At 48.4% G+C, this 26,064-nt stretch overlaps 1 protein-coding gene across 2 annotated transcripts; it reads left to right on the plus strand.

Annotated features, from left to right (window-relative positions):
- The first annotated feature begins 3,463 nt into the window (after nucleotides 1-3,463).
- Nucleotides 3,464-25,815, plus strand: Zbtb2 (zinc finger and BTB domain containing 2). Of its 2 annotated transcripts, none has more exons than XM_038340811.1 (3): nucleotides 3,464-3,670; nucleotides 17,791-17,975; nucleotides 22,941-25,815. In XM_038340811.1, exons 2-3 carry the CDS (start codon nucleotides 17,803-17,805, stop codon nucleotides 24,310-24,312), a joined length of 1,545 nt encoding a protein of 514 aa, XP_038196739.1. In that variant the 5' UTR covers nucleotides 3,464-3,670; nucleotides 17,791-17,802; the 3' UTR covers nucleotides 24,313-25,815. The 2 variants fall into 2 exon arrangements, with proteins under 2 accessions (XP_038196739.1, XP_038196740.1); XM_038340812.1 differs by lacking the exon at nucleotides 3,464-3,670 and adding an exon at nucleotides 4,061-4,184.
- Nucleotides 25,816-26,064: the final 249 nt, after the last annotated feature.

The following is a 26,064-nucleotide window of genomic DNA, read 5'->3' on the forward strand; positions in this document are numbered from 1 at the left end:
AACCCATGTAAATGTGGATGGACCCAAAGTATTCCTCTGACCTCCACACTTGGGCTACATACAGCACACACCCTCAAGCCTATACACACAGTATTTTAGAAGGCATTCATCAGCACCGCAGTGAATTCTCACAGATTTACATGTCCTTGACCACAGCAACTCACTGAAGCATAAGGAATTCATCTCTGGGGACTGTGACCTGTAACAACCAACCATGAACCAGTATTTCTTTTCTTTTTTTCTTTTTCTTTTTTTTTTTTTTTTTTTTTTGGTTTTTCGAGACAGGGTTTCTCTGCAGCTTTTAGAGCCTGTCCTGGAGCTAGCTCTTGTAGACCAGGCTGGTCTCGAACTCACAGAGATTCACCTGCCTCTGCCTCCCGAGTGCTGGGATTAAAGGTGTGCGCCACCACCGCCAGGCATGAACCAGTATTTCTTAAAACTCCTATAATATAGCCAATAAAATAAATATGACAGTCTTCGAAATAAATTGGTTTTTCACCTGCTTTGTTTGTGGGGTCTGTCAGGTTTTTGTTTTAAGATTGGGTCTCACTCTGTAACTGACTGGCCTCAAACTCACAGCAATCCTGCTGCCTCAACCGTCTGATTAGCTGAGATTACAGGGATGTGCCACACTTGGCTAAAATGCATCTTTTCTTACTTCTATGTTAAGCTCATTATATAAAGAGGGTATAAGGCAGGCATGCTGTCACATGCCTTGTAATCCTAGCACTCAGGAAGGCAGATGGATCTGTGAGTTCAAGGCCAGTATGGCCTATATAATGAGTTCCCGGCCATTCAGAGCTACACAGAAGACCCTGTCTTAGAACACCAGAGGCCATGGTATACCACATACACACTCTGAAATCCATATAAAAGCACACCATTGTCCTAATTTAAGTTAAATTACTCAACAGGACATCCTTCATAAAATCGAGCCAAAGACAGCATTGGATTCTGATCACATCTATGACCAAGATCTTTCTGCTAACTTTCTCGCAAAGGTTTAAAGAAAATTCCATTCAACCTGAGCACATACAAAACTTTCATGGAAACTGGGGGTTAAAGGTAACTTCAGAACTGCTGTAATTTTTTTTTTTTTTGTTCGCTGTCGATGTCACACTGGAACTATCTTCTTCAAAACATACAAGAAATGCCTACTTTTGTGAAAGTCCCTCAACAGAAGACAAACCAAATCTCTCATCAATACAAGGCTTCACAGGGCATTTACTCATCTTTTTGGGATGAATCCACTCAGATTGTTATAGCACTGTTTTCTTTGAACTCCCAATTTGCTAGATTTTCAAAATACAAAAACAATTGGTAGTAAAACTGACGACTTATTATTCAACATAGAGAAGGTGTGGCTTTTCTGTCAACCAGAGGTGTGATGGGCCAATGGTTCCCTAGCCCTTCCATACAAAGGCATCCTTAGACAAACTGGGAGAAAGGAGAGCCCACACAGCCTCTTAGTCAACCTACCAACCCATGACAGGGACTGAAATACAAAGTAAGCTGCTCCCTTGGCAGAAGTGAGAACTCGCAGCCAAGCAGCCAGGCTCTGAGGAGACAAGGGTGCTCTAGACAGCACATTCGTAGCAGCAGCTCAAGTGTGAGGATGCATGCCCTCAGCACATGCCTTAGGAAGGATACTGTTAAAACTACACAAGGTCTTCATGGATGGTGATATGTGGTGCACCCCTATAATCCTAGCACTGTTTAGGAAGAGGAAGACTGTAGCAAGGTCCAGGCTAGCCAAAAAATGCACAACTTTTGAGACTGTCTCAGCAAACACCAAGATGTTCCTTAATCAGTCCACCTTCACAGAGAACTCCACAAGCACAATCTAAGATTTAAAGATCTTAATCATGGGGGGCTGGGGAGATGGCTCAGAGGTTAAGAGAACCGACTGCTGTTCCGGAGGTCCTGAGTTCAATTCCCAGCAACCACATGATGGCTCACACCCATCTACAATAAGATCTGGTGCCCAGAACACTATATACATAATAAATAAATTTTAAAAAAAAGATCTTAATCATGACTCTCTACACAACAAATCAGATTCATTTCAGTCTCTTACTAAGAGGAAATAGGCCAGCCACTCCAATGAACCAGTCAAGCTGTGGCCCTCAGAGTGCCGCCCTAGAGCACTCAGGTCAGGGTCAGAATTTGTTTGTGGAGGCAAGCGTTTAAGCACTCTACAAGTCTTTCCTCTGGTTGATCAAAGTCTAGAAAGTTCAAGGCAGGTATCCACTGAGTCTATTATTCACTCTGGGGTCACACCAGTTACACAGATGCTTGTCTTCAAAGAAGAAATTAGTCATCAGTAGTTGTATATACAACCAGATTGCTAAATCAAACTCAAGACTTCCAGGATAAACACTGCCAATGTGCCAGGCATTGTGCTAGGGGTCTGCCTCGGTAAAAACCAAATGAGTTCGGCATCAAGGTCCTTACAGGTTACTGAGCTCTAAGACCTTCTGTAACCTGGACACTGCTGCCTCCATTTACTTATGACCCAACCTTAAAATCTAAGATATATAAAATAGACCAATAACTCGAGCCTTCAAAGGGGATAAAACTGTACTTCCTACACAGAACTAGCAAAACAGGAACCTAAGACGTGAACCTGAAAACCTTACGAATGCTTATCAGGGAATTCCAACTCCCACACCATGTAACCATGCTTCAGGATCTCCCTGTTCCATATAACAGGACGGCAACTATGAACCCAATCTACCAGATCCTCGGAGGCCAAAAATCAGCCACAGTGGTATCCCATGCAAAGACACACACACCCACCGCAAAGCGCCATAAACTTCAGCTCAACATAAGGGAATAAGCAACTCATCCCATTCAATCCTAAAAACATCTTAGCCCACAGTTGCCTATGTAAGCACCTCGACCTCGCTGCACAGGACACAAAGCGACATCTACTTCAGTATGCCTTTCAGCCACCAACGGTGGCAACACCACCGGTGACTGACAGCGGCCCACTCAACTTCACATCTTAGGATGAAAGGCTAACACGGAGCAGCCCGGGTAGAACGGCAGAGCCACAAAGATGTCAAGCATCTCTTGACAGGAGGACGGGCATGCATCTCGTTCTGCACCCCGAATTTGACCATCTGCATCCGCAGAACTGGTCCTACCTAAACACTCTGTAAACAAGGGGGTCAGGCGGCCAGCCTCCGGGCCGACCGCTGCGGAGAAGTTTCCTCGCCTCGGCTGCACATGGCTTGCAGAACTTTGGCTGGAGCCGCGAGCCGAGGCTGGGTGGGAGCCGCAGCGCCGAGCTGCAGGCGGCGGCGGTGGTGGCGGCGGCGGCGGCAGAGCAGCAGGAGGCGGAGGCGGGCGGGGGGGGAGGGGAGCGGCTGGGGGGGCGGAGGGGCTCTTGCCGCCACTGCTCTCTCGCCGCCTCTCCCCCCCGGCGGGAGCCGCTCTCAGCCTCTTTGCACTAGTCGCTCCGCTCTCTCGGTCATGTGACCTTAACGTAACCGGACAGGAAAAGCCCCGCCGCCGCCGCCCGCCGCCGCGCCGGAGACACCGACCGCGGCGGCAGCAGCAGCAGCAGCAGCAACAACGCGGGGCAGAGGCGGCGGCCGGGACAGTTAGGCCAGGCCGCCGGGCTCTGCCTCCCCCTCACGCCCCGCCGCGGCCGCACCGGCGACAGGTAAGCGCGCACCGCCACCGCGTCCCGGGGCCCACGTGCCGCCCCCGGCCCGGGCTCCGGGAAGGCGCAGGGAGGGGCGGGAGCCGCCGGAGCTCGCAAACGGTTCCGGCAGCGGCCGTGGCAACAAAGGCGACGGATGACTCCCGTCCCGGGGCTCCGGGCGAAGGCAGGCGGCGGGCCCGAACGCGCGGGGCGCCGGGGCGGGGTGGCCGGGGAGGGGGGCGGGGAGGGGGGGACCCGTGGGGCGGGGGCGGCGACTGCGCCTGGCGCCGGGGCTCTGGCCGCCTGACAAAACCATCCCGGCAGCCAGGCGGCGGCGAGTCCCGGCCGCTCCATCCGGGGCTTCGCGAGGGGGAGGGGACGGAAGCCGAGAGGGCGGGCGCAAGGGGAGGGGGCGCTCCGCGTTCCGGTCCCAGTCGCCGGTCCCTGCTGCCCGCCGTGGCCAAGGGCGTCCGGAGCGGGCGGCGGCCGGCGAGCAGTCCCGCGCCGGAGCCCCTCCAGCCGGGCCCGTCAGGTGCGTACTCCGCCGTCGCCTCCCGCTGTGGTCGTCGTCGCCGCCTCGGCGGCCAGGCCGCGAGCTGCGGAAGTGGGTTTGGGGGAGGGGAGGGCGCAGGGAGGGGGAGGGGAGGGATCCGGTCGGACCGGAGCAGGCCCGGCCTCTCTGGCGCGTCTCCCAGCTGCAGCGGCTCCTACAGCTGCTGCCGCTACTGCTCCGGCTCCGCCTCCCGCTCGCGGGCGGGGGCGCGCACGCGCGCTTCCGGCCTCGGGTCTCGCGCTGTCTGCGGCTCTCGCGCGCGCTGCTCCCCTCCCCCTCCCTCCCTCCCCGCCCTCTTCCCCCGCCCCTGGCGCCGGAGCCGTGGCGCCGGCCGGGGCGGCGCGCGCGCGCGCGCAGCGTAGGCGTCGGCATTGTGTTCGGCGCCGCGGGACTTGGGGCGCGCGCGCGCGGGGCCTACGGGAGGGAGGGCTGAGCGAGCGGCGCGACCTGTGTGCGTCGCTCCCCGTCCTAGGCGGCCCTTGGGGCGGGGCCGGAGCTCTGCTCTTCCCCCCGCCCCCTCCCATACGGGGCGGGGCCAGAGGCTCCTGGGCGGGGCCACGCCGCTTTGGCCAACCTCTCGGGCGGCCGCGCCCTCCACTGCCTGCGTTGCTCGCTCCGGGAGCACCCAGGCAGGGTCGCGCTGAGGAGTTAGCCATGGTACCCACTGGAGCAAGCCCCCAGACCGTTCGCAGGCCAGAATGCATACGCAATTAAAAGCTGAGTAGGAGGCAGGCTTTTTGTTGCTTTTAGCTGGGAGTGGATTATAAAGGCTCTCCTGCAAGTAAGCTCGTGCAGCCGAGCAGGAAGAGCGAAACCCGTGTGTCTGACAGGCCATTTACTGCTAGAACTTCCACCCAACTCCTCGGGGAGTCGGCTCGAGCTTTTGGCCTCCCCTCCCCACCAGTCTGCATTATTCCTTCCCACCACCATCATACAACGCATTTAGTCCACTTAGTGTGAGAGCCTAGATTCGATTCTTTTTCATGGTGTGTTGTTTTAGTAAAAGACGGCAGTGGATTGGGGGCTCGCAGAACTCCGGGGTGATCTGGACATGTCTAAACAGGCTATTGTGCCCTTCCTAGTTGACTCTATCTGTATAGTGTCTATACTGTAGACCCTGACCACCCAGACCAAGACGTCCACAACTAACGTTTGTGATGCATGAAATAATACTACATTAGAACTAAGGCATTTTAATCCTCATCGCTATGCTTTCTCACAAACCAAAAAACAAATTTGAGAGGAGGGACATTCAGAGTAACATCTTTACTTTGCCAGGATATTTGTAAGCTTGATAATTTCTTTTCTTTTCCTTTTTTTGAACGGGGGCGGGGAATGGGGGAGGTTTCAAGACAGGGTTTCTCTGTGTAGCCCTGACTGTCCTGGAACTGTCTGTAGACCAGGCTGGCCCCAATCTCAGAGATCCACCTGTCTCTGCCTCCCGAGTACTGTAATAAAAAAACTTTGCCAGCCCACCCCTCATAATTTGATAATTTTTTTTTAAAAGAATGTAATTTTATATCTAATTCTTTTAAAGGTGATATTTAATTTCTCATTTAGTAAGCTTGGAGTTCGGTGTGTGTGTGTTTTCCCCTAGCTAAGAAATTGATCATTGTTGAAACTATCTTATTTTTTTTAAAAAAAAAAAAGTACAAGGGAGCCACAGAAAGAATGCCCTAGTCCACAGCCATACGCCATACCGCCATCCCATCCTGAATGGCCTGATCTGGGCAGCTACGCAGGGTCGGGCCTGGTTAGTACTTGGATGGGAGAAAGAATGCACTAGTGCATGGTAGAAAGCTTTGTCCTGTTGCTCTTCCTCCCTTGCCCAGTTTTAAGCTTCCCTTCAAACAATGTGTGCATAGATGGATGCAAACCTTCCATAATACTCCAATTAATGCTAGGCATGCCTTAATCTCAGCTGGTAAAGTGTTTATGTTAAAAATGACTATAAACTTTACAGTGACTTCCAAATTTTTCATTTTTGTTTTGTTTTCTGGTTTGTTTGTTCGTTTCTCGAAACAGTGTCTCTGTAGCTTTGGAGGCTGTTCTGGAACTTGCTCTGTAGACCAGGCAGGCCTCAAACTCACAGAGATCCACCTGCCCCTGCCTCCTGAGTGCTGGAATTAAAGTCATACACCACCACTACCTGGCCCAGATTTTTTATTTTACAAGACCTTTGTGGTATTTTTAATAAGAATGGTACTGATCATATATTTGAATGTTTAGTCCCCAGGGAGTGGCATATTTGAAAAGGATTAGAAGGACTAAGAGGTGTGGCCCTGTTGGAGTGAGTGTGTCGATGGGGAGATGGGCTTTGAGATTTCTGCCCTCAGAACTCTGCTTTTCTTGCACTAGCTGCCTGCCCACCATCATGTTCCCTACTGTATTGATAATGCACTACATTTCTGCAACTGGAAACAAGCCCACAGTTAGATGCTTTCACTGAGTTGCTGTGGTCATGGTGTCTTCACAGCAATACAACAGGGACTAAGACAGCCGTATAAAACACTTTACCCCACTCAGGAACTGTTCTTTGTCACCCTGTAATTTCAAGTACCCACTGGCTTACCCGCCCCCCACCGCCAAGGGTGGGAGGGGTGTTTTCTTGCCTGAGAATTCCTATACCTGGTAGGCAGTGAAGGAAACACCTTCCCATCCACTTTAGAGTGGGGACCTCTCTTGCCATCTCTCAGTGTTCCCGGGTTGTTCATCCCTCCATCCCAATCCCCTTTTCCTGTAGGAAGTGAAAGGAGCTGGACCAGAGGTATGACACAGGATGTAGTAGCAAGTACAACTGTGGAATGGCTGGTCTAGGCCACAGGGCACCCATCACTTTCCCTGCATCCTTGTCTGTGTTCATTGGCTCTCTGAACAGGACACTGAATGTTTGAATTGCAGATTTCTAAACATTAGATTGAGGACATCCTCTTAGCAAATTACAAACTAACATTACAGATTGATGCTAAATGAGATTCCATCTTTTTACAGTGCTACAATGATCATTAAGATGTGAGATCATGCCAAGCATTGTCGCACATGCCTGTAATCCCAGCACTCCCAAATTGGAGGCTTGAGGGTCAGGAATTCAAGCCACCATTCTCAACAACAGAGAATTTGAGGTTGTCTCAGATTACATGAGACCATGGAGAAAGGGGGCAGAGAGAACAGAGCCCTTACCAGAAGAAACGGCAGCCCAAGCTTTATAGGATTGTTCTTCCCTGGTTCAGAGGCCAAGTTAGATGCTGGCATTTACATTCAAACAAATCCTAGACCACGTGTACAAGGGATAGATGTGTGACTCGTCAAGCAAACTCAAGCCAGACATGGTGTCACACAACTGTAACTCTAGCACTGGTGAGGCTGAGACAGGAAAATTGTTGTACTGCAAGTTCAAGACCAGCCTGGGCTAACTAGCAAGACTCTCTCCCAAAAGTAGCAGGAAAGAAGGAAAAGTTCACAGTACAAAGTTAGGAATCCATGAAGCACTTTAATATATCTGGCTAAGTACTTAAACTTTTTCTTTTTTTTTTTTTTTTTTTTTTTTTTTTTTTTTTTTTTTTTTGCCAAGCATGGTGCATTCCTTTAATCACAGCTCTTGGGAGCCAGGGACAGATGGAGCTCTTGGGAGTTTAAGACCAGCCTGGTCTACATATGGTAATAAGTTCCAGGAAAGCCAGCGCTATATAGAGAGACCCTGTTCCAAAACCACAAAAACAAAACAGAAACATGGTGTCACACATCTGTAACAAAAATTTCTATGTACTGTTCCTTTAAATTATGTGCACATTGTAGATTCTGTATCAGGGAAAGTGTAGAATCATCTCAAAATCATGTGTGAGTGTGCTGGGCCAGACCGGCTGGTTATTGTGATTTTCTCAAGCCCTAAAATAAGTCTGCACAGTGGGTATCTAAATATCTAGGCGTCCTTGTGCATCCCACAGGGCTGTCAGGCTTCCGTATGGTTGAAACAATTTTTATAATACCAATTTTACTGTCTTTCTAGTATGTTAACATTGGGGAAATATCATAGTCAGAATTTTCCAGACGACCACTGGATAATGATTTTATTAAAGGTATGCATTGAGTAAACCTGCACAGCTCAGCAGGGAAAGTCCCTTGCTGCCAGCCCTAGGGCCCGTGGTGGAAAGAGAGAACCTAGTTCCTTTGAAAGTTGTCATCAAATGCTTCCAAAGATTCCAAAGACAGACGGACAGACACACACACACACACACACACACACACACAGACAGACAGACAGACACAGAGAGATAGAGGGGGACTATTTGAAGGGAGAAAGAACCATCAAGGAAGGAAAGGGGGCAGAGAGTGGTAGGTGAAGGTGGTAGGGAAGGAATATCAGCAGCTTGTGGTGGTGGTATATGTATGTGAAGATGTCTTTTAAAAATCCATTATAGTTAAAGTAGAGAAGTCTGAGTTTGACACCACACACCAGGTCAGCCTGAACCAGACGGCAGGGGTTGTAAGAGGAAGGCAGCTCCTCTTTTGCTGGGGATGAAGTTTTTCATTTGCCGCTGTGGTCCTCTGTTTGTGTCTTTAAAGTTGACTGTAGCATAATTTTTAGAATTATCACTACTATCTTCTTGACTTCCCTGGAATTGCCACCTTCAGGTTCCATACCTTTAGAAATTTAAAACTAATTTAAATGTGAATTAAATGTAATAAAAATAGAACTACAAGACAAATCTCTCACAAATGGCGCATTTTCCAGTAGGAATGTGCTAGGAGATGGTTTATGCCTCCCCTTCTGTAATTACTGTTGAAGAGAATTCAATAAAGAAAGAAAAATGCGGGCTGGAGAGATGGCTCAGAGGTTAAGAGCATTGCCTGCTCTTCCAAAGGTCCTGAGTTCAATTCCCAGCAACCACATGGTGGCTCACAACCATCTGTAATGAGATCTGGTGCCTCTTCTGGTGTATATATGTTAACAGAACATTGTATGCATAATAAATAAATAAATTAAAAAAAAAAAAAGAAAGAAAATGCATTTCCTACCTCTGAACTGAAGTTCTGAAATATATTGAAATTCAAATGACCAGCATTAGTTAGGCTTAGTTCATGCCCGCCCACCCGCGTTAATTTTTAATAGTCCTGATTGAAAAGGCAGTTTTTATCCTGGTAAGTGGCCTAAACTACTTGACAGAACCCATCTTATCCCGAAAGGTGCTTCTTGAGTTACCCATGTAGCCGGAGCATCACAGTGTTCATTATTCCTGGTGTAATAAAGGGAGGGCTGCGAAGGACCCTGTGTGCCCGCTGTTTCGTGAGCTCTGAGAGCTAGCGTATCGGAAGGAGAACCATCTCGTCCCAAAAGCTATTGGTCTTCAGGGTTTTTTTTAAATTATTTATTTATTATGACTACAGTATTCTGTCTGCATGTATCCCTGCAGGCCAGAAGAGGGCACCTAATCTTACTGCAGATGGTTGTGAGCCACCATGTGGTTGCTAAGGATTGAACTCAGGACCTCTGGAAGAGCAGGCAAAGCTCTTAACCACTGAGCCATCTCTCCAGCCCTGTTCTTCGGTTTTTATACAGAGAGGAAAAGAGGACTTTAGATTGGCAAAGCAGATCTGACTATGCAGTCTGCTCGCGGGTCCCTCCAAAGCCCGTGCTGCCTGGGGAATCTGAGTGCACTGGATGGGGATCTTCAATGGGTCAGAGTGAGGAGGAAGGGAATATACGAACCAAATCATTGAACAAAGGAAAGTACCGTTATAACTAGCTCTAGGAAATGTCTGCTTTGGGTTTTACTTTTTACATGAATCTATCTTAAAATCTCTAGACTTAAGAAAGTATTGTGCACATATATAGTACATAAAGAAGGCATTCTATAAAAATCCTTTTAAAGAAACACTCTCTCCACCAGGTGTGATGTGCACACTTTTTATCCCAGCATACAGGAGGTAGAGGCTAGTGGATCTCTGTGAGTTTGAGACCAGCTTGAAGGGCTCCGTGAGGGCAGGGTGGGGTGGGGAGGAGATACTCTTGGTCTTCTGCCCCTCACCTTTCACTGTTCTAATTTAGGACAAACAGGTGACTTTTTTTTAATGACATGTGCACCACATGTATGCCAGTAAGTAACTTAGTTTTCCTTTTTTAATTTCTACTTAACTGTCAAGTAAGTTGCTAGAGGTTTTGTTTTTTGTTGTTGAGAAAAAGTCTCCAGTTTCCCAAGCTAGCCTTGAATTGTTTGTTGGCGAATGACCTTGAACTTTGGAGCATCCTTTACCTCCCTAGTGTTGGAATTATAGGCATGTACTACCTGCATTCGGTTTTTTGTGGTGGTAAGGATCACGCCCAAAGCCTTGTCCATTCCAGGCAAGAAAGACCTCTGCTCATTGAGTGCTATCCCAAAGTTGGTTAAGGTTCTTTATAGAGGTCTTAAGCATGCAGTCTCATTGGTGGCTTGGTGACTAGCGTCAGCAAGAATTTGTAGAAATACTTGCTCTATACTCTATAGAGTATATACTCTAGAGCAAGGCAGGGTCGCACACAGAATGGAAACCATACACCCAGAAGGCAGCAGGCTTCAGTTGCCTGGCTCTTGGCCCTTTGAGCCCCTCACTTACAGTGCCATGACTACACACTGACATGATTTGAGGCTTCTCTGAAGGCCTCAGACATCAGTCACCCGACTTGTAGCCCAGACCACTATGGTCAGAGCTCTGTACCCCATCCCTCTCATCCTAGAGGCCCCAGTGGCCTCTCAAATGCAATGTGTTCTTTCCCATCAAACTAAGGCTCTCTCCTTATCTCCCTGCAGAGACGACTCAGTAAAAAGCCTCCTAGTGTTTTGGCCTTCCTCAACCTCTCCTCCTAGTGATGCTGCAAACTGGAATCTTCTAGGTGTCTTTCTAATCTGTCCTCTCTCTTTCTTAGTCTCCACCCTCAGCTCCTGTCTACTCTAGATACTGAAGGGACTCCCTTTGTCTTTCTTCCCTTTGTGACCCAAGAGCCTTCCCATTGTTCCTAAGATAAGAGCTGAAGTCCTTTCTGGCACCTCAGGCTGCATCCTCAGCCTTTGCGCCACGCCTCTCCGCCTATTGGTCCTCTGGGCTCAGAATAAACTCCAGAGCCTTAGCCACAGCTTAACATGGGCAGAAACATTTTTAAATGGAGAAAATCGTCCAAGTTGTAGCACGCATTAAATTGATGAGAATTTTTAGGAAAAAAAAAAAAGCTACGCTTTTCTCCCAAATCACCAGGAATTTAGGGCCAAACCATAGCCAACTCTCCCCTTTGCTGAATACCTAGTTAGTAGTTTAGCAAATGGTAACCACTGCTGGACAACCTCTGGAGCACCTGGCCAAAGCTTTCAGGAAGCATCAGGCAGACTGCAGAACTGGAGCACACATGTGTGAATACATACACATATGACTGAATATGCGTCAGTGGACAACTTCTCTGAAAGTAGCATTTTCAAAGGTCCAAAGCAAAGGTTCTAAACTTTAGGCCCACTGGACCCTCTGACCTTGGTGACTGGAGATGAGACAGCCCAATGTGGAGCTTGAGAATCCTGCACTCTCTCTGGAGCCAGTAACGGCCCCAGCACCAAGGCCTCAGCAGTTTATGCAGAAGTTTCCAACTAAGTGAGCACTTTGTCTCACTGACCAACGTCCTTAGGTGGAAAAAGATGGCTCCCTTAATTGTTTCTGAAGCAGGGTCTTGCTGTGCAGTCCAAGCCACTCTTGATTGTAGAATGTTCCTAACTCAGCATCCCAAATGTGAGGATAACGAGTGTATGAAACAGGATTTTTGATAATGCTTGGATTTTAGAACAGGCTGGACATTGTAAAGATCACCAAACTGGCCGGGCAGGTGGTAGCACACACCTTTAATCCCAGCACTCAGGAGGCAGAGGCAGGTGGATCTCTGTGAGTTCCAAGCCAGCCCGGTCTACAGAGTGAGCTCCAGGACTAGCTCCAAAGCTACAGAGAAACCCTTTCTTGAAAAAACAAAACAAAAACAAAGATCACCAAACTAATAGTTTTATATCTTGTATGATTGTCTCATGCCAGTAATGCCACACTCAGGTAAGATCATAGCTTCAAAGGCTGTGTGGACTACATAAGAAACTGTCAGAGAAATAAATAAAATTTAAAAAGTAGGTAGACATTTAATGTCATAAAATTATATTATTTGTTATGCCTTATTTGTATTAGAAAAATCATTTTTCATAGCCAGACTGGTGGTGCACACCTATAAACCAAGCACTGAACAAGTAGAGACTATTGGGTCGTGGTGGTGCACGCCTGCAACCCCAGCATTTAGGCGGCAGAAGCAGGTAGAGCTCTGTGAGTTTGAAGCCGGCGAGTATAGACTAGAGAATCCATGAGACCCTATCTCAAAAAAAGAAAGAAGGAAGGAAGGATCACTTTCTGTCTAGAACATACAGGTCCTCGTGTTGTAGTGACCCCCAAACATTAAGTTATTTTCATTGTACTTCATAACTATAATTTTGCTAGTTGTGAATCATAATGTAAATATCTGTTTTCCGATGGTCTTCAGCGTCTCCAAAGGGGTCTCGACTCATGGGTGACCATGCTACCACCTGTCCCTCCCCGCAGCTCTTCTGAGGTGGTGTCCTTTCTACACATTTATGTGGGGTAAACCCCCATCATCGTGGGGCGGCACATACCTAATGCCTCTGGGCCCTCACTTGTCCAGGTTTATTTTTTCTTTTTCTTTTTTGGTTTTTCGAGGCAGGGTTTCTCTATAGCTTTGGAGTCTGTCCTGGAACTAGCTCTTGTAGCCCAGGCTGGCCTCAGACTCACAGAGATCTGCCTGCCTCTGCCTTAAAGGCGTGCACACCACCACCTGGCTCCAGGCTTTTTTTTTTTTTTTGTAAGTGCGCAGTCGGAAGATCAACACCAAAGTACCTGTGCAGCAGTGTCCCGTGGCCAGGGAACTATGGTCACATTTGCCCTCTGGAGGGATCACTATCCTATGGTGACTGGGAAGGTGAAGCTGGAAAGAGGGAGGGAGGGAGGGAGGGAGGGAGGGTCCCAGATAACCTGGGTGGAGAGTGGTGCCCTGCACCCCACAGGGGCCCTCTCCACAGGTCGTGCTCCAGGTTCTGTTGTGGGTGGTGTTGCACAGGTTCAGGTTTCAAGGGTAGAAGCGAACACGTGCCACAGACAGGACGCTGGCTGTGGACCTGCTTCAGAGCAGTGCCAGACGGAGTAAGAGACAGTCGTGGGGAAAAGCCAGCAATTTCCAGAGAAAGGCTTGTCCACAAGGAAGAAGGGTGGGACATGCCACTGAGAGGGCCCAGGAGCACTGTGCTCATGAGTCTGCACTGCCCGGGACCGTCTCTCAGGACCTTGCTAAGCCATTTTGGCTAGCAGATGGCAGGGGCTGGCTGTGGTGGGAAGAGTAGGTAGGCCTTCCCCTGAAGGAGGGATAGCCTTATCACCCACGGAGCTAAGTATCATTTGTGTCGGCTGAGCTTCATGGAATAATGTGGGGACCTGGGGAAGGGGGGGGGGCGCAGCAGAGAAAAGACCTTCTGCCGCCTCTCGCACCTGTCCCAAGTGACTTCCCCTGTGGAATGTTCTAGGTATTTTGTCTTTTTTTTTTTGTCCTGTCAGAAAAAAGTTTTAGTCTCCAGAAACAAGAAGTTGTAACTGATTAGCGTATCTACTGCAGGGTGAGCTGTTGTTTTTCCTCCCAGGACAGGTTTCTCTGTGGAGCCCTCGTGTCCTGGAACTCACTCTAGACCACCCTGGTCTTGAACTCAGAGATCTGCCTCTGCCTCCCAAGTGCTGGGACTAAAAGTGCTCACGGCCATCACTTGATGGTCTACATTTTATTTTAAAAAGGGAGTAAAATGAATTAAAGTTTGCGAACAGACGCTAGAGCAAGCAAACAAATGTTTCACGTCATTAAATATCTTTAGTACCATAGGGAAAGAGCCCGAGAAAAGTAGGTGTGCAGATCTTGGGTGGTGTGGCTCAGTAAGAACTCTCTCTCTTTTTTTTTTTTTTTTTGGTTTTTCGAGACAGGGTTTCTCTGCAGCTTTTTTGGATTTTTTTGGTTTTTCAAGACAGAGTTTCTCTGTGGCTTTGAAGCCTGTCCTGGAACTAGCTCTTGTAGACCAGGCTGAGTAAGAACTCTCTTATAGCGTGCGCCAAGCCCCAGGTTCCCCCCACCCACAACACTAACAAAAAAAAAAAGTGCCAGTGTATGGGGGTCTCACTGTTCTGGGATCTGAGCAGGCTGCCTACCTCCTTGTACCATATCCTCACTTTAAATATAAGTAACTATACCTCAGATATCTCATTAGCGTGAAATAAAATGATAGCATGTGAGGGTATCAATAGTGAACACGATACCATGTGAGGGGTATCAATCGTGAACACGATACCATGTGAGGGGTATCAATCGTGAACATGACAGCATGTGAGGTATCAGTAGTTAATATGACAGCATGTGAGGTATCAATAGTGAACATCATGATAGCATGTGTGGTATCAATAGTGAACATGACAGCATGCGAGGTATCAATAGTGAACATGATACTATGTGAGGGTATCAATAGTGAACATGACAGCATGTGAGGTATCAGTCGTGAACATGACAGCATGTGAGGTATCAATCGTGAGCACCCCACGATCGGCAGCCCTGTCACTGACCAGGAGAAACACTGAGCTGGCCTGGCCTCCTATACTGCAGGAAGTAGAGCATCTTGGGTGTTTTTCAGAGTTAGCTCATCAGTATCTTGACTTTATGGTTGTCAGTACCGAGAACACCATTTCACATAAGTACATCGTGAAAAATGGCAGACGTATGTGTAGGCTCATTTCAACACTTATTGGAATTTTGTCATAATTTCAACGTAAAATTTGTATAATGACTTTTCTTTTTTTTTCTTTAGTGAAAGTCAAGTCAGCCACTCAAACAGCTGTTGGGGGTTGTTGTTTATTTGTTTGTTAGGGGTTGAGACAGTGTTTCTCTGTGTAGAGTTTGTTTTTTACAGTCTGGCTTTCTAAAGTTTACTAACAGTCCAGTGGCCTTGAACTCACAGAGATGTGTGCCCCTCTGCCTGGCAGGAAAACATTCTCCTGTTTTCCTGGATTAGACCACTGTGCTGCTGTGAAGCAGAAAGCATCACATGCGTCTGCAGAGGCGCTTCAGACACCACAGACGCCTACAGGGCACAGGGTGCTTGTGCTATGAAGCCAGACACACCCCCACCCCGCTGTGGTGAAGTCCTGCCTCGCAGCTGATGGGGTTAGAAATGCTTTGTTACCGCCATTTTTGTGCCCTTCACAATCAGTTAGGTGACCCTCTGTGGGCGGGGCTGTATGCACACTAGAATATCGGCACTGTCACGTCATCTATGGGGCACTTCTGTCGCCCCAGGTCTCCTTCAGTGCCCTTTGGTAGCAATGCCACCTGCTTCCCTCACTTAGCATTGCAGGTCTGTTCTCCATTTCTCTGGACTCCACTGGTGTTATAGCAAAGGACTCAGACAGCATGAAACCTTCCCTGACCGTAATCCACTCATAACACAGTGTATCTTCTGTCTACAATAGTTCATTTGTTCTGTTTGTTTTTGTTCTGGAAACAGTCTCACTGTAGCCCAGGCTGGCCTCAAACTCGCAGTTCTCCCACCTCAGCCTTTGGAGAGCTGGGATTGGTGTGTTTGCCACCAAGGTCACAGTGGTTCATACCACAGCCTGACCATTCAACAACTAAAGGAGAGCTGGGCAGTTTCTGGTCAAAACACTACAGATGTTAACGTACAGTTTTGTGTAAAAGCACATTCGTTTAGTGGTATAAATGTATCAGTAGCCATTGGATTGTGTGTAGTCTCCAGGCTCTCTGTGCCATCCCACGGTCCCCCCCCACCCCCACGAGTGTGTGCTGACTGTTTCCCTGGGGCTGGAATCCTGAACACTGTCTGTCCACTGACCACCTGTCTTTCCCTTCAAGTATGTCTTACTTTTCGGTTTATCCATAGTGTTGACTTTCCGACTTCTCTACGTTGCATGTACAGACGCTCTGAGGAGTTGTAGGTTTCAGCTGTTTTCTCCCAGTTCCTCACTGCCTGTCCATCCTCTTAGCTGAACTGTTCCAGAACCAGCGCTTGTAATTTTACCAAGCCCAGTTTACCAGTTTCTCCTTTTGTAGATCCCTAAGGGTTTTATTTTTTTATTCTAATTTCCTGTAGTTGTGTACTGAAGCCCGTGGTGCATTTTCAGTGTATGTATTAGAGTGTGGAACTCGCCTTTGGCGTCCAGCTCTCCGTGCTGCGGTTCTGCTGCCCTGGGACATCCACCCTTCTCTCCGTGCTTGAGTCCATTTCCAGGCTCTGCTGCAGTAATGGCCATCTCTTCTCATCTGACCCCAGTCTCGAATGCTGTGCCACTCTCAGATCTGGGCGCGGGTTGAGGGACCGATTTCCCACCTTTTCTTTCTTTCCGAAAAACCTAGTCTACTTCTTTTGCCTTCCACACATTTTCAAACAATCTTGTCTGCCTTCAGAAAGAAATCTTGCCAAGGATTTGGGATTCAGCAATTTGTGTTTTTCCATGTATAACCCCTACATATTTTGATAGATTTGCCTGTGTATTTCATTATTTGGATTGTAATGATTCTGTGTGTCTCATTTCCATGTTCATTCCTAGTATATGGAATTAAAATTAGGTAGGGTTTGGGGTTTTGTTTTTTGATACATTTTACACCTTACCAAATTCCTTTGTTAGTTACAGAAGCTGTTGTATTAATTCCCTGAGTTCTGTACATTATCGGTTTGTTCCTTCTTTCCCTGGCTGTAGACTTTCATTCCCATCTTGTTTTGGTTTTCTGCCTCGCAGTCTGGGTGCCGCAGGAGGGAAAGGGTTCACTTCTTCGCCTCGCCCTAGTCTCAGAGAAAGCAATGCTGATCCCTGGGGTGGGCTTTCCTGTGTGTTTATGAAAAAAGAGCCATCTAGGGATTTCGTGAACGTGGCAGGTTCCTACAGCTTCTCACTGTAAACAGATAGGTCGAGGATTTTGGTTCACTGACTGAATAATGGAAAGTACAGAATTTGAAGTAGATGATTCAAATTTAAATTGTAACTCCTTTGCCTTCCCAGTGAAAGGCCTGGGGCAACTTACTTACAAATCTCAAAATCCATTTCCTCCTCCACAAAAGGGAGGCCCAGCTCCATTGCTAATGGATTTGCAAGCCTTTGTGGCCCTAGCTGGGTGAAGGAGGAGCCTTGCTGTGACTCCGCCAGGCACTTCCGTGGTGGAATTCTCATGGGGAATCTTCAAAGGTTCAAAGGACTTTAAAGGACTAGGTAGTCCGCATTTATCTTTCTAGGACTGAGGTACACTACCCGGGATCCTTCCCCAGCTTCAGCAAGTCACTCTGAGTTCCCCTAGGTGACGTCATGCTGGCAGGCCCTATTCCGAGGACTGTTGTGGATTGAATGAGTTGATATATGTACCATGTCTAACAGTGCCTGAGACGTTCACCTGGATGACATGTTAGCTGTGAGCATTACTGTAACGTTAGGACACATTCTCATTTGTGGAACACCGCTCTTAAAAATAAAATTGTTTACTTTGCAGATTTTTTAAAAAATGGATTTGACCAACCATGGACTTATTCTACTGCAGCAGTTAAACGCTCAGCGAGAGTTTGGGTTCCTGTGTGACTGCACGGTTGCAATCGGCGATGTGTACTTCAAGGCACACAAATCAGTTCTTGCTTCATTCTCCAATTACTTTAAGATGTTGTTTGTCCATCAGACCAGGTAACTAAAGTGGTTGATAATATCTAATGACTGTAGATCTCCTGACTGTGGGTCCCTCTTCCCACTGAGCACACTCTTGGCTTCATCCAGACCATGGGTCTCTCTGCCTCTCCCTAGGGTCTAGGTGCCCACCCCACTCCTTTGTTAGTCCACCTGTTCCCTGCCTTTCTTGGTTATTCTCTTCATTAGCACTTGAGAATCACCTGCACACCTGGCTCCATGCGGCCCCTCCCCTTCCAAACTGCCTTCTGTGTGGGGATCACCTGTGGTTGGCAGTGACAGCCAGGGGCGCAGAAGCCCTCCTGCTCCTCCGAGAGTCCCCTGAATACCCTGCCTTGAATACTTAGTTTCAGATGAGAAGCTGGAGGATGCAAATTCCGTTTCTTTCCTCTCTACTGTAAAACCTGTCTTGGCGCTCATGGTTTTTGTTTTGTTTTCCTTTGATTTCTCCTAAATGAGATTCTTAGAGAAAAGAATCTCTGTGTGTGTAAAAAAAAAAAAATCATCATCATCATCTCCCCCTCCCTCCCTTCCTCCTTTCCTTCCTCCCATCTCTCTATTCTATTCTGTTCTCCATTTCTCTTCTCTCCCCCGCCCCCCACAGTCTGGGCAGAAGACCTTCCTTGACCTTGCGGCTCCTGGAGCGCAGCCCTATTCTCCGGTCTCCTTGAACCTTCTTGAAAGGGCCCCCTGCGCCTCTGTCGTCTGCTCACCCCACACTCTTCCTGTCCATTTGCACTGTGGTTTCCTGGCTCACTGCAGCAGTCGGATCCCACAGGGCACCTCTCCACCCGAACACTGCCGTCCATCCTCCTGTTCCCAGTCCTCACCTGTGACCTAATGTCCTTGTTCTTCACCTCTGCGCTGGACCTTGGGCTCCTAAGCCCCTGCTGTCCTTGCACACTGTCTGTGGTGGGCAGGTCATCTTTTCCGGCTTTGTCTTCTCTGAAGTTGCAGCTCCAGCCTCCATCTTTGTGTCTGCAGCACCTGGTCCTCAGTGCCCTGCCCCCAGCTGGACATGGATAAAACTGGATAGGCTGTTCCCCAGAAGAGCCCTGACTTGCCTGTGTTCTTACCTCCTAGAAGCCCAAGCTTCCGATCTATTTCAGATCATCTCTTCAATACATGTCCCATGTGCTCTGTCCTTCCTTTTTTCCTCCCATCCTGTAAGTATTCATTTCCCACATCACTGTCCGATTAATATTCCTAGAGACTGCTTGGGTGAGGCATGCCTTTGACCACACTTAGGAGAGGGCGAACTGAGCAGATCCCTCTGCACAGCAAGGCGCTAACTAAGCTCCTGGGAGTGAGACAGTCGGGCTTGAAGCCTGACCCTTATCACCTGAGCATCTCTGGGACACCATCTTCTCTTTGACCTGCCTGCTTTTGTGGCTCATTCACCTGAACCAAACTTTCTGAGTGTCCTGCCCATTCCCTGATGTCCCTAATCTTTGCCTTCTTCCTAGTCAAGTAGACAGAAGCTTCAAGGATGACTGTGTTCTGCTTACAGCAGCGTCTCTTCTACATGACTATCTGTGTACTCAACCCACCCCCACCCCACCCTCTTGTCGTGCGTGGCAGAGCAGTGAGTTTTACAGATCTCCTGGGACACCACAGGGTAAGGCTAGGTGTGTGCTTCTAATAGCCACTTGATAAACATCTGGAGGAGCAGAAGGTCCAGGAGCAGGTGACTTAGCGGTAAGAAAGAGCATTTGTCTTCTAGCACTGAGAACATGTCCTTTAAGCAGGCACATGAGATGCAGTCCTGTAATCTCAGCACGTGGAGGCTGAGGCCAGAGAGCTGTTGGGTCCTCAGGAGGCAGAGAGGTCGGATCTCTGTGAGTTCGACCAGCCTGGTCTACAAAGCGAGTTTCAGGGCAGGCTCCAAAGCTACACAGAGAAACCCTGTCTCAGGAAAAAAAAAAAAAAAAGTCAGATCTAGACTAGCCAAGACCCTCTCTCAAGACAAATTTGTTTATATATTCACCATCCTTTAACATCATTATTATGATAAAGATGTTATGATGTTATTTGCAGCCATTAATCTCAACACAGTGAGTTAAATGACCTGTCTAGCTGGGCGGTGAGACTCCAGCAAACCTTTAATCCTAGCACTCGGGAGGCAGAGGAAGGCAGTCTCTGTGAGTTTGAGGTCAACCTGGTCTATCACGGGGATGTGATCTTTGTGCTAGTTTGTGCCATGGCAGCAGCCTGCCTCTCTGCTGTCAGGGCAGTCACACCACCATCACCTGTCACCAAGTGCCTCTCCACCGTCAGCTACGCCACATGTGCACCCCTTAAAAGGGCCCGCCAGGCACAGCTTGCTCTTTTGCCTCTTGCTCCTCTCTTGCCTCTCTTCATCTTGCCTGTTCCCTGTTCTGTCTGCCTGCCTCTCTCATGCCCCCACTCCGACAAGCCTTTTCCCCCTACCCCCCACCGCACTAACTGTTTCTCACGGCGTGTTTGCTCGGTGGCATATGTTGGCAGGGCCCACCAAAAGGTGCCCACTTGCCCTTCCCTTTTTTTTGTCACACACTTTGTAGCTGAGAACACCCACCTGATGACTCTCCTTGTGCACCTCTATGTGGAGAAGTCAAGTTCACGGTCACAAGCAGAGCAGAGACCAGCGTGCTTTAACAGCTCTCCTGCCTGGCAGAGGCATTTGTTCCCCCTCTAGCCAAACAGCCCATGACTGGATCTTTTCAGCTTCAGAACAGTCCATGTCCTATAGTTACCACTAGGTGTCTCTGTCCTTTCTCTGTAGACTAAGTGCTCAAAAATACAACCTCATGCTAAGAATAACCTGCTAAGTGTGGTGGTGCGTGCCTTTAATCCAGCACTCTAGAGGCAGTGGCAGGTTAGGACCATCCTGGTCTACATAATGAGAACCTGTCTCAGAAAAAGAGAAAAGGTTAAGCATTATTAAAACTCTTATTCTAAAATTCAAATGGAGCCGGGCGATGGTGGCGCACGCCTTTAATCCCAGCACTCGGGAGGCAGAGGCAGGTGGATCTCTGTGAGTTCGAGACCAGCCTGGTCTACAGAGCGAGTTCCAGGACAGGCTCCAAAGCCACAGAGAAACCCTGTCTCGAAAAACCAAAAAAAAAAAATAAAATAAAATTCAAATGGAGAGACAGAACCTGGAATTACTTGGAGCACCTGCACAGCAGTGTGTGGCTGCGCTCACACTCCCTTGGCCATCTTCATAGAAGTGAGACAGAAGTGCAGACAGGTGTCCGTGCAGCAAGGCTTAGGTGGAATTGCCTGTGTGTACTGTAGAAGATGGGGACGCAACAGCTGGGCCTTGTCCAGTGGGTAGAGAAAAAGAGAGGGCCAACCAGTCCCGAATAAAAGGAACAGGATTTCGGCAGCTAGCATGTCATGGAAGAAACTGCATATATATTGTCGACATGTGCCTGCTGGGCAACCCAGGGACTCCCAGCTTCCTCTCTCTGGTGTTTCCCAGCGCTCCCTCCAGGCCTGGCTGAAGTGCAGGTGTTGACTCCCCAGTTCCGCCCTGTCCTTGCCGTGAGGACCGCCTTTAAAACTGGAGAGGCTGGTGGAGGAAGGAAGGTGGGAGGCAGGAAGACCTTGTCAGAGAGAGAGAGAAGAGAGAGAGGGAGAGGGAGAGAGAGAGGCGGGAGGAGGGGGATTAATGATGATGAGCAATCTAAGTTTTTTCTTTCTTTTTTTTGGTTTTTTGAGACAGGGTTTTTTGTTTTGTTTTTGTTTTAGAAAACAGTATCAGGCTTGAATTTCCCATGGGTACTGATTTGTGTGCCTGCTCATACTGTTTGACTTGGGTGTTTGTAGTTAAGTGTGGCTGTCATATGGAGTCTCAGGTCTTCATGAAATCCACTTTGATACCTGTCCAGTAATTATCCATCTTTGTCCTGTCAGAAGTAAGTCTTAAAATCAAATTAGTCTTTTCTCTTTTGTTTTACTATGACTACTTTTTCCTTAGTGTCTCACAGTGTAGCTAGGCTAGCCTTGAAGTTCAGACAATCCTCCTGCCTCATCCTCCTGTGTGCTGGGATTATATACATCATGCCTACCTCATCTATTTTTATTTTAACAAAATAAGATGCTACATTTAGAAGTCTGGGTATACAATTAAGATTTGAGAATAGTGAGGTAGCTGTTTTAATCAACGAGCATAGTTGTAATTGCTAAATCTGCCAAAAAGAACTTTAATACCAAGAGGTTATATAATCAGAATTATTGTAAATTTCAAGGTGATCAAGGAAACCGTTTCTGAATGCACAAACTATATTCTCCCCATGGGTGATACCATATGTCTCTTGTACTACAGAGATGTGTATCTCACTGAACTTCTTTCAGTAGCCATGGTCTAAGGAGAGTCCCCACTTCTTCATTATTGCTATTGGAGGGGTGCTGTTTGGGAAGTGATGTCATTCTGAAAGGTACCACACAGCCCGTGTGGCTTTGGAATTAAGTAGGCCTAGGTTCAAGTCCCAGTCTCACCACTCAGCAACTCTGAGGGGTCCTACCCCTGAGCCTCGCCACCTGTAAAGGAAGGACTGTGGGCAGTCGGTAGAATGTCTGTACAGCCCACAGCAGGACCCCTGGCGATGCTGACATCATTGGTGAAGATTGTATTGTCCAGATTGCTTTCCATTGCCGCCTGGCGACACCGGGGAGGTGACAGATGCAGGACCCAGAGAGCTGGGGACACCCAACAGTTTCAGTGTCCTGCTCTTCTGTGTTGTTATGCTCAGCGGTCACTCCTGTGTCAGTTTTCAGCTCGGAAGGCTTTCTAGTCAGATTAGATTGTTTACTTACCTGCCACGGGCTGCTGAGCTCTGAGCTGAGGCTCTAATGGAGCTCTGTCAGCTTGATTAGTGACCCACGGAAGTGTTTTTCTCAAGTGCCTTAGTTCTTCCGGCTTTGTTTCCATTGAAGTCATAGGTTGGTGTTTCTTCATGGCTTTCTACTGTTTTTCAGTGAATGTGTCCGTCTGAAACCCACCGACATACAGCCTGACATATTCAGCTATCTGCTCCACCTGATGTACACTGGGAAGATGGCCCCGCAGCTGATTGACCCTGTGCGGCTGGAGCAAGGGATCAAATTCCTGCACGCATACCCCCTCATCCAGGAAGCCAGCCTGGCCAGCCAAGGTACCTTTTCCCATCCAGAGCAAGTCTTCCCGCTGGCCTCGTCACTGTATGGCATTCAGATCGCAGACCACCAGCTGAGACAAGCCACCAAGATGAACTTAGTGCCTGAGAAGCTTGGACGGGAGCCTAGGCCCCAGGCATCCAGGATGAGCCAGGAGCCAGTGCCTGAGCCCTCACAACTGTCCCAGCTGACAACAAACCTGGCTCAGGTAACTCGGACAAACATGACTCCCGCCGACCCCCTGCAGACCTCGCTGTCACCCGAACTTGTCTCCACACCTGTTCCTCCCCCTCCTCCTGGGGAGGAGACCAACTTGGAGGCCTCTTCCTCAGATGAGCAGCCATCTTCCCTCACGATCGCCCACGTGAAGCCAAGCATCATGAAGAGAAACGGAAGCTTCCCCAAGTACTATGCCTGCCACCTGTGCGGCCGGCGCTTCACGCTGCGCAGCAGCCTGCGAGAGCACCTGCAGATCCACACCGGGGTGCCCTTCACAGCCGGCCCCCCCGGGGAAGGCCGCGGGCCCCTGTCCCTCTGCAGCACTGCGGCCGACCTGGGCAAGGATACCCTGGAAGTGCCCGAGGCGGGGATGATCAGCGACAGCGAGCTGCAGCACATCTCTGACTCCCCCATCATCGACGGGCAGCAGCAGTCGGAGACGCCACCGCCCTCAGACATCGCGGACATTGACAACCTGGAGCAGGCCGACCAGGAGCGCGAGGTGAAGAGGCGCAAGTACGAGTGCACCATCTGCGGCCGCAAGTTCATCCAGAAGAGCCACTGGCGTGAGCACATGTACATTCACACGGGCAAACCCTTCAAGTGCAGCACCTGTGACAAGAGCTTCTGCAGGGCCAATCAGGCCGCGCGCCATGTGTGCCTCAACCAGAGCATCGACACCTACACCATGGTGGACAAGCAGACGCTGGAGCTCTGCACCTTCGAGGAAGGCAGCCAGATGGACAACATGCTGGTGCAGGCCAATAAGCCCTACAAGTGCAACCTGTGCGACAAGACATTCTCCACCCCCAATGAGGTGGTCAAACACTCCTGCCAGAACCAGAACTCAGATGTGTTTGCCCTGGACGAGGGCCGGTCGGTCCTCCTGGGCAGTGGGGACTCGGAAGTTACTGACTCTGACCATCCTGTGTTAGCATCCATCAAAAAGGAACAGGAAACTGTGTTACTAGACTGAATGTTATTTGTCTTTTTAAAAACTGTCATTTTTACAAAGAATCTTCTCCCCACCCCACCCCCATTCGGGACAGTTTCTCTATGGCATGATACAAAGGGGCCCCACTCCTTTCCTGTCCCCTTCTCCCAGCTCCATCCCCATAAGGCTTTGTGCATTATAAACCTGGACTCTATTTACTTTAATTCAGGGGATATTGGAAGGATAATGGTCAGTAGTACTTATAAAGAAATAGGTTTTGAGAAGTTTTAGATTATTTTAAAAACCTACTTGGAAATAATTAAGAGTATAATAAAATAACTAGACAATAATTTGGTAAGCTAAAATTATGACTGTCCCTGGGTACTAAGTCTTCCTTCTCAAAGAAACAAAGTCAGAAAACACAGCATGCTTCTTAGAGATAAAGCTGGGCTCTGCTATGCAAATCTAGAAGGTGTGGGGAAACTTGAAACCCAAGAAAATGTTTTTAATGTTTGCCCTCTAGGTGTCTGATTTCAGAATGTATTCTTTGAGATTATGTCCAGTTAAGGAAAATCACTAGAAATCGACTTTAACAGAACGCAGAAGTAATAATGTGATGGCAATCTTCATTTCTGGATGAAACCTGAGGGGCTGCAAGTCCGCGTGTGCACGAACAGCGCATGGATGCTTGCTCCAGACAGGGCAGTTGGTACACAGGCCTCACCCGATGCTGGCCTCTCTCCAAGACGGACAAGAACATGCTAGGTTCGGGTTTTCTGACAAGCTGGTTTTGAAATTGGATTTGAAAACACGATGCCGTAGATGGTCCTCCCGAACAGCAAATGCCGTGCCGCTTCCCAGCAGTCGCCAGCTGCGAGCTTGCTTCGGCGCCAGCCAGCCACCGGTAAAATCAACGCATACGCTGCAAGGCCGTGGAAAGATGCATCTTAATGGGAAGGGTGACTGTAATGGGTGTAAAAGGTGATGCTGCCTGGCTTGGTGGTGCCCATCTAGAACCTCAGCATGGGGGGAGGGGTGGGGAGTGCAGGCAGGAGAACTGGGGGTTTGAGGCCAGCCTAGGCTACATAGAGAGACCTTGTTTTTTGTTTTTTGTTTGTTTGTTTGTTTGTTTTTAAATGCAATGCCCATAGTTCACTGGTGACATCTACCAAAACCTCAAAAATGACAAAAAAAATCAGGATGAGAAAATAATAATAATAATATCTAATTTCTTCTTGGAGGAAAAAGAAACAAATTGATTTTGATGTGTATCCTCCAATTTTTGTTAACACCAGAAATTTTCCCACTGGCCTAACAGCGTTAAAAGTTGTCCATTAATCTTCCCTTGGGCCAATAATAAAATGGTCTCATAGGATGCAACAGGAGCCAGAAGCGAGGACTAAGGGGTGAGGGGTGGGGATAGTGTGTAGCTATACCGTCCGTGTATGTTAGAAACTGAATATCCCATTATCCTCTTATGTATAGTTGAGTTCTCAGATTTGTAAGTTTTTATACATCCTTTCATTGAATAAACATTTAATTAAATGGGCATGTGATTTTTCTCTTGTGTATTTGTCTACCCAAAGAACACAGAAGAGGTGTGGGGAAGCCTTGCATCAAGAGTGTTCTAGCTGGATATGTGCCTGTCAGATAGACCTCGGGCAGTTTCCCGACAGGGTGCCGTTGTTAACATCAATAAAGTGGAGAGGTTTATAATTACACTGGGTCCTGAAGCTGTGAGACTCCTCTGAGCTCTAAGGCTGACAGTGTGTGGAGCTGTCATCCGACCAACTG

Source organism: Arvicola amphibius, chromosome 8, assembly GCF_903992535.2.
Source record: "Arvicola amphibius chromosome 8, mArvAmp1.2, whole genome shotgun sequence".
NCBI classification, from domain to species: Eukaryota; Metazoa; Chordata; class Mammalia; order Rodentia; family Cricetidae; genus Arvicola; species Arvicola amphibius.

Excerpts from the sequence above, each read along its gene's own strand:
- Zbtb2 (XM_038340811.1), top strand. The coding sequence starts at position 17,803 with ATGGATTTGACCAACCATGGACTTATTCTACTGCAGCAGTTAAACGCT. Across the intron at positions 17,976-22,940 it reads TTGTTTGTCCATCAGACCAG|TGAATGTGTCCGTCTGAAAC; the intron begins GTAACTAAAGTG and ends ACTGTTTTTCAG.